Below are 8,243 nucleotides of genomic sequence, written 5' to 3' on the forward strand. Positions count from 1 at the left end.
GCATGAGCCACCGCACCTGGCCAACTCATTTTAATTTTTTTTAAAGTTTAAAACTTGCATCTTTAGGCCTGGAGTGGTGGTTAGAATTAAAAACAATTTTTTTCTTTGAGATCCTTAAGATTTTTGTACATCTTAATCTTCTACTGTATTCTCTTATCAATTTATTTGGAAATTTAAATTTCTAATAAGTAGTCTACTGCCATAAGTGTCTGTGGCACCTTATAGAAGGCATAAAGTACACAGCTAAGAGTAAACTCCTGTTTTTGGTATCAGAGTTTATACCACCAACAATGGGGGCAATATCCAATTTTATACTCATTTGAGATCAGACGTTCCTTGTGGCTTTCTCATTTTGAAAGCCAGTAACATGTATGTTTATAGTTTTATTAGAGGATGAGTAAAATTATTAATAGTAACACATACACAAGAATTTCTGATTCACTTTTTGACTTGCATTATAGTTCAAAACCAAGTGCTGAGGCACTGCTTTACCAGCCAGAAATGCCATTGTCTCCTCTCACTTACCTATAGTAGGAGTAGTAGGTTTGCTACTAACAGCACCAACACTTAATCGTGGAACTAGTCTCCCTTGGTTAGGTCCCTAGGGGATTTAAAAAGCAAATTAACGTTAAGATATGACACCTAAATTTACCAGGAATGAAATTAGGATTGCTGATGTAAATGATTATGGATAATCCATGGCAAGAAAGTCCTGTTTTTGTTCTCTCAGTGTTCTAAATCCAACATTTAATCTGGGGTTTGCATAAACATATATACATGTCTTTATATAAAAATAGATATGAATACATATATAATCTTATGCAGTATTAAAGTTTAAGATAGAGTCTTATTTGAATGGGGTAACAGCTAACTACTTTGTGATTTGTAATCTTAACTAGTCAATTTCTTAACCCCAAAAAGAAGAAAACTCTTATAGTGGAACTTCAGAAAACAAAGGCAGCCTATTATAGGGAGAACTTTTTCAGTGGTGGGAGGGCTTTAGGTCGTATTTCAGAAAGCTGGCCCAATTCCTGATGGTATCATTCCCTCTATTATTAGGCCTCACTAAAAAACTATGATATAGTGGAAAGATTGGGAGTTATGAGGCTTGGAATCAGTCCTAGCTTTGCTACCAACTTCACAAATGAGTTCAGGCCCCGCTTCCTGATGTGAAAAATGACTGTTGAGTTAGATGAGCACTAAAGTTCCATCTAGCTCAAAAAATTTTTAAAATTAAAAAAATTCTAGTAAGTTATCTTAACCTTTAATCTACTATACTAGCTACAGGAATTTGCTTTTCACAAAGTCCCCTATCATATTCCACCTTTTAAAAAAAGAAAAGTTGGCTAAAATTTCTTACCTTTTTAATTAAGGACTTCAGCCTATAGTTTGGAGCTGTTAAGCAGTATCTATCAGGTGGCAGTCTAGGTCCTGCATATGGCTTAATCAGTGGCAAAGGGGTTTGATTTTTCTGCCTTGCGATATCCAGTAAAACTTAAAAAAAAAATCCTTATTAGAACTACAGTTTAAAAAATTGTAAGTAAAAATAACTTCAAATCCAAGTTTGCTCACATCTCTTGGGGGAGGAGAGGTAAAAGATTGGTCAGCACGACACTGGATTGCCAGTCTCACATCATCTGCATCAACGTTAGGTTTCTTAGCATGGCTCGAATAAATTTTTGCATCATCCAGAATTGTAGTCACATAACCTTTAAGAACAAAACAATCTTTTCTTAAACATATGAAGACAGCTTAATATTTATGGCTACTTAAAAAAAGTTTCCACTAATTTGTAGACAGTTTATAAATTTTGTGGTTTTTTGTAGAGACAGGGTCTCACTATGTTGCCCAGGCATAACTCAAACTCCTGGCCTCCCGCCTCAGCCTCCCGAAGTGCCGAGATTACAGGTGTAAGCTACTGTGCCCAGCCTAAATGCTGATTTTAATAGGTAATTGTCCTGTCTATATGATCAGTTTTAAACAGATATCACAGTATGAATACTACTGTCCCCTAACATGAACTCCTTTTTAGTTCTGTAGGCTGAATTCTACGATACCGTTAACATAATTTGGTTTAAAATGTTCTTACAAGGCTGGGTGCGGTGGCTTACGCCTGTAATCCCAGCACTTTGGAAGGCCGAGATGGGCGGATGACTTGAGTCAGTAGTTCGAGGCCTGCCTGGGCAATATGGCGAAACTCCCTTTCTACTAAAAATACAAAACTTAGCCGGGCATGGTGGCAAGTGCCTGTAGTCCCAGCTCAGGAGGTTGAGGCATGAGAATCGCTTGAACCCAGGAGCCGGAGGCTGCAGTGACCCGAGATCCCGCCACTGCCCTCCAGCCTGGGCAACAGCGAGTCCCTGTCTCAAAAAAGAAAAGAAAAGAAAAGAAAATGTCCTTACAATAAAAATATCTTTTCTAGTTCACAAGTTAGGCAAGTTTTTGGTGTTTCATTAACTTACGGAAAGCAAATTCCAACATTTGATTTATAACCCTTGGTTCATACTCTGTGATTCCCATATCCTTCAGGATCTGTGCCATCACCTGTGGATTCAAATAAAAACGCCAGATGCAGAATTTGGTAGTGGAAATCAAGGCTGGACAGAAGGGTAGTATTTATATTTATGATACAAGGTTCCCCTTCTTTGGGCTCCAAAGTTCTACTCACCCTTGCCCTCCCAAGTGAGTCAGTGATCACACCAAATCGCATAGTATGCTTTTGCAGAAAACTTTTATTTTATTTTTTGGCGGGGTTGGGGCGGGGTGAGGGGCAAAGAGAAGACAAGTTGGCTTCCCCAGCAGAGGCAGGGATAGCTCCAGCTGGTTGTCATTTTTGGCTGTGGCGGCAGGATAAGCTAGCATCAGAACCCTGGACGCAGAGTCAGGGCTGGCAGACAGGTAGAGACGGGGGGGCGGCAGGGGCCCGAAGCCCAGGACACAAAGCTGGGCAGCGGTTCCGCAAGCTCCGCTGGACCACGACCCTCTGGCAGAGCTTGGCCCGAGCGGCGAGATAGGGGCCCGGGGGCCAGGGCGCATCCCCATCACCCTCACCTCCTGACGACCCTGACCAGACTGAAACGAGCGTGCGAGCCCACCCTCAGGCCCTCAGCGTGGCCCTGCCTCGCAGGTCCCTGGCTGCACCTGGCTTCGCGCTCCGCCGCTCATCCTTCCCACTTACCAAGGCATCTCTCGGAGCGTTCTTGGGAGGCGCCATCTTGCCCGACTCCATGTTATCCAGCCACTCGTCATCCGAGGAGAGAGGAGAGACAGAGGAGCTCGCGGGCTCCTCGCTCAGGCTCCACCCCTGCGGGGAGCGGGAGGAGGGAAGTGGAAGGCGGGGTTACGTGCCAGCCTCCGGGGGCGGGAGTTTCAGCAAGACGCTGGCCAGGGGAAGAGAGGCGCTCGGGCGCCGGAACTCAGGATCGGAAGAGGCAGGTAATCCTTTCCCGTGGAGCCTGCTGGGGGCTAAAAGAAGTAGAGGAGCCGAGAAGCTCGACTCCCCAGAGTTGTTCTCCGGCAAAGGGCACCAAATGGGCCAACCTCACCTTTGCGGGGGTCCCTCCTCACACCTCCATGGCTACCACCTTGGCCCCTTTCGGCTTCCCGAAATTCCAGACCCAGTCAGTGTTAGGGCTGCTTGGTCCAACACAGTTGGACTCGTTACACTTGAATGTCACATCAACAACGAATACATTTTTAGTATAAGTATATCCCAGATTTGCACAGGCCATACTTATGCTACGAAATAATTGTTTTGATGTTCATATTTAACCGGGTGTCCCGGATTTTTATTAGCTAAATCTGGCAATCCTACCCAATAGCTTGCTGTCCACACAGGATTTTCGTTAGCCCTTGTCACACTCAAAGCCCTACCGTGGCTGCCCATTTCACACTGATGAAAAACTAAAGCCTTCACTCTGCCCGTTAGAGACCCTCTAGCCACTCTCGGCACCGAGCAGCTTCCTGTCTCCCCGCTGAGGCCAACACAGGACCCTTCCTTGCCTCCCAGTTACACCCTTCCCCGCCCCTCCCCACAGAACTGCCCGAATGACTCTCATGAGAACCGACCATCTAGCCCCAGTGACTTTAAAAAAAAGTGCATCAGTTAACTATCTCTGGCTTAAAATGTCGCAGATAACTCATTCTTACCCTCCACATAAACCAACGCCCTAGGATTCTCCACCTCGGGAACAGGAACTCACCCAGGCCAGAAACGGAGCAGGCAGCCATGTTGGTGCTTTCCCTCACAATCCACATTCAATCTAGCAACAAGTCTTGTCCGGGTGACCTCCCAAAGTTCTATCCATGTCTCCACATCTCCATCCAGTGCTACTATGCTAACGAGTCCAAGCCAACATCCTTACGAAGATTACAGAAATACACTCCCCAAATAGTGTCCCCCGACATTCCTTACACAGCTAGACGGACCTTTTGGTCATAAATCCAATCACTGTTTTCCTTAAAACCCTCCAGCGGCTCTCCTCACAAACACATACACAAGTACATACTAATTTCCCAGGCTTAGTGGGCCCTTCAGTTTTGCGGAGCAGCTCACCTCATCAGACTCATCAGAATCAGCCGTCCACCTCGCCGCCATCTTGAAGTTTGGGCAGGAACCCCCAAGAACCGTGTGTTCTCAATACATTGTTTCGAGTGAGAGCACGTGCCCCCACGCTGAGCTAGTGCCTTTCCACACTCTTACTGTTGCCATCCCCTCTGCAGAACTAACAGTCGCTTGCTTTTGAATATTTGCAAGGTACATTTAAAAATAGGTGGAGGCCAGGCACGGTGGCTCACGCCTGTAATACCAGCGCTTTGGGAGGCCGAGGCGGGCGGATCACTTAACGTCAGGAGTTTGAGATCGGCCTGGCTAACGTGGTGAAATCCTGTCTCTACTAAAAATACAAAATTTAGCCGGGCGTGGCGACACAAGCCTATAGTCCCAGCTACTCAGGAGGCTGAGGCAGGAGAATAGCTGGAACCCAGGAGGTGGAGGTTGCAGTGAGTCGAGATGGTGCCACTGCACTCCAGCCTGGGTGACAGAGAGACTCCGTCTCAAAAAAAGAAATAAAATAAAATAAAAATACGTGGTATATTTGCAGGGTACAACATTTAAGACTACCTTAAAATACTCTAGTAAAAGAAAGCCTCTCTCACCTGTTCCGGCCACTGATGTCACTTTCACAGAAGGCACCATTGTTTATCAGTTTCTATTCTGTGCAATTTACAAATAGTATCTTGTTTGTGTATTTTTCCTCCCACTAGAATGGTACTACAGTCTTAGGGTGACCAACTTTCAGAGAGCCAACCCAGGACCTAGATGTTGTAGATGAAGAAAACCCATAATATATTATAAATAATTGTCCATATGTATCATTACTTAACAATAAGTGTTCGCTTGAAATTATGTTTTTATGTATTATTTTCTGTTACATAAGTGCTATTTAAACAAAACACTAGGACTAAACCGTGGCCATTAGTAGTAATTAATAGTAGAATAAGTTAAATAATATGTGTGAGAAAATCTAAAATGTTTTCATTATATTTCTGTCCTCTGCACAATCTAACTCTTGCACATTTAAATTTTGTACTCTGTATTGTGTATTCTTTATATATAGAAATATGACTTTTAAAAGGAATGTAAATACAATAAGACAAACAGCTATCTATATTTTTAATTTTTCTGTGTATATAGTAAGTATATATATTTATGGGGTATGTGAAATGTTTTGATGCATGCATGCAATGTGAAATAATCACATCATGGAAAATAGGGTATCTGTCTCTTCAAGCATTTATTGTTTGTGTTACAAGCAATCCAATTGCACTCTTTGTTATTTTAAAATTTACAATTAAGTTATTTTGACTATAGTCACCCTGTCGTGCTAGCAAATGCCAGGTTTTATTCGTTGTTTCTATTTTGTTGTACACATAAACATACCTGCTATCCCACTATCCTTTCCAGCCTGTGGTAACCATCTTTCTACTCTCTGTGGCCATGAGTTCAATTGTTTTTAGTTTTGGATCCCACAAATAAGTGAAAACATGTGATGTTTGTATTTCTGTCCTTGGCTTATTTCACTTACCATAATGACTTTTGGTTCCATCCTTGTGGTTGCAAATAACAGGATCTCATTCTTTTTTATGGCTGAATAGTACTCCATTGCGTATGAGTGCCACATTAAAAATTTTTTTAATTTTATGTTCAGGGGTATATGTACAGGTTTGTTATATAGGTAAACTTGTGTCACAGGGGTTTGTCATACAGATTATTTTGTCACCCTAGCACCAAATAGTTATTTTTCCTAATCCTCTTCCTCCTCTTACCCTCCAATCTTAGGTAGGCCCCAGTGTCTGTTGTTCCCCTCTTTGTGTCTGTGAGTTCTCATCATTTACCTCCCACTTATGAGTGAGAACATGTGGTATTTGGTTTTCCGTTCCTGCGTTAGTTTGCCAAGGATAATGGCCTTCAGCTCCATCCATGTTCCCAGAAGACCTGATCTTGTTCATTTTTATGGCTGCATAGTATTCCATGGTGTATATGTACCACATTTTATTTATCCAATCTGTCACTGATGGGCATTTAGTTTGATTCCGTGTCTTTACTATAGTGCATAATGCTGCAATGAACATTCACATGCATATATATATATATATATATGTGTGTGTGTATATATATATTTAGATGGAGTCCTGCTCTGTTGCCCAGGCTAGAGTGTAGTGATGTGATCTCGGTTCATTGTAACCTCTGCCTCCCAGGTTCGAGTGATTTCCAGCTAATTTATGTATTTTTTTTTTAGTAGAGACAGGGTTTCATCATGTTGGCCAGGCTGGTCTCGAACTTCTGACCTCAAGTGATCCACCTGCCTCGGCCTCCCAAAGTGCTAGCATTATAGGTGTCCACTGCACCTGGCTTGTATTTGTCTTTATGGTAGATGATTTATATTCCTTTGGGTATATACCCAGTTATGGGATTGTTGGGTAAAATGGTAGTTCTCTTTTTAGCTCTTTGAGGAATTGCCACACTGCTTTCCAGAATGGCTGAACTAATTTACACTACCTCCAACAGTGTATAAGCGTTCCCTTTTCTCTGCAACCTTGCCAACGCCTGCTATTTTTTGACTTCTTTTTATTTGAGACTGGGTCTCACTCTGTCACCCTGGATGGACTACAGAGGCACGCTCACAGCTCATTGCAGCTTTGACCTCCTGGGGTCAAGCGATCCTCCCACCTCAGCCTCCTTAGTAGATGGGACTGTAGGTGTGTGCCACCATGTCCAGGTAATTTTGGTACTTTTTGTAGAGGTGGGGTTCTGCCATATTGCCCAGGCTTGTCTCTAACTCCTGGACTCAACCGATCTGCCCACTTCAGCCTCCCAAAGTGCTAGGATTACAGAAATAAGCCACTGTGCCTGGCTTGACTTTTTAATAACAGTCATTCTGACTGGTGTGAAATGGTATCTCATTGTGGCTTTGATTTGCATTTCTCTAATGATCAGTGATATTGAGCTTTTCTCATATACATGTTGGCCACATGTATGTCTTCTTTTGAAAAGTATCAGTTTATATCCTTTGCCCACCTATTGATGGGGTTGTTTTTTCTTGTGCATTTGTTTAAGTTGCTTAGAGATGCTGGATACTAGACCTTTGTCAGATGCATAGTTTGCAAATATTTTCTCCCATTCTGTAGGTTGTCTGTTTACTCTGTTGATAGTTTCTTTTGCAGTGCAGAAGCTCTCAAGTTTAATTAGATCCCATCTGTCAATTTTTGCTTTTGTTGCAATTGCTTTTGGCATCTTTATTATGAATCTTTGCTTATTCCTATGTCCAGAATGGCATTGCCTGGGTTGTCTTCCAGGATTTTTATAGTTTCAAGTTTTACATTTAAGTCTTTAATCCATCTTGCATTGATTTTTGTATATGGTATAAGAAAGGGGTCCAGTTTCAATCTTTTGTCTATGGCTAGCCAGATATCCCAGCACCATTTATTGAATAGGGAGTCCTTTCCCCATTGCTTGTTTTTGTCAGCTTTGTTGAAGATCAGATGGTTGTAGGTGTATGAGCTTATTTCTGGGTCCCCTATTTTGTTCCATTGGTCTATGTGTCTGTTTTTGTATCAGCACCGTGCTATTTTGATTACTGTAGTCCTGTAGTATAGTTTGAAGTCAGGTAACATGATGCCTCCAGCTTTGTTCTCTTTGCTTAGGATTGCCTGGGCTATTAGGGCTTTTTTTTTTTTTTTTT

At 42.5% G+C, this 8,243-nt stretch overlaps 1 protein-coding gene across 1 annotated transcript in view; it reads right to left on the bottom strand.

The window, feature by feature from the left end:
• TAF9B (TATA-box binding protein associated factor 9b) overlaps nt 1–3,377 on the bottom strand; it is a 7,638-nt gene extending 4,261 nt beyond the window's left edge. Inside the window, 5 exon segments of the mRNA XM_017864646.1 lie at nt 526–601; nt 1,361–1,519; nt 1,573–1,709; nt 2,463–2,544; nt 3,179–3,377. Of these exon segments, the coding sequence (XP_017720135.1) occupies nt 526–601; nt 1,361–1,519; nt 1,573–1,709; nt 2,463–2,544; nt 3,179–3,229 (505 nt within the window). The 5' untranslated portion in view covers nt 3,230–3,377.
• Between the last annotated feature and the right edge of the window lie 4,866 nt (nt 3,378–8,243).

The sequence above is a fragment of the Rhinopithecus bieti genome, unplaced genomic scaffold (assembly GCF_001698545.2).
Source record: "Rhinopithecus bieti isolate Rb0 unplaced genomic scaffold, ASM169854v2 scaffold_78306, whole genome shotgun sequence".
In the NCBI taxonomy this organism is placed as follows: Eukaryota; Metazoa; Chordata; class Mammalia; order Primates; family Cercopithecidae; genus Rhinopithecus; species Rhinopithecus bieti.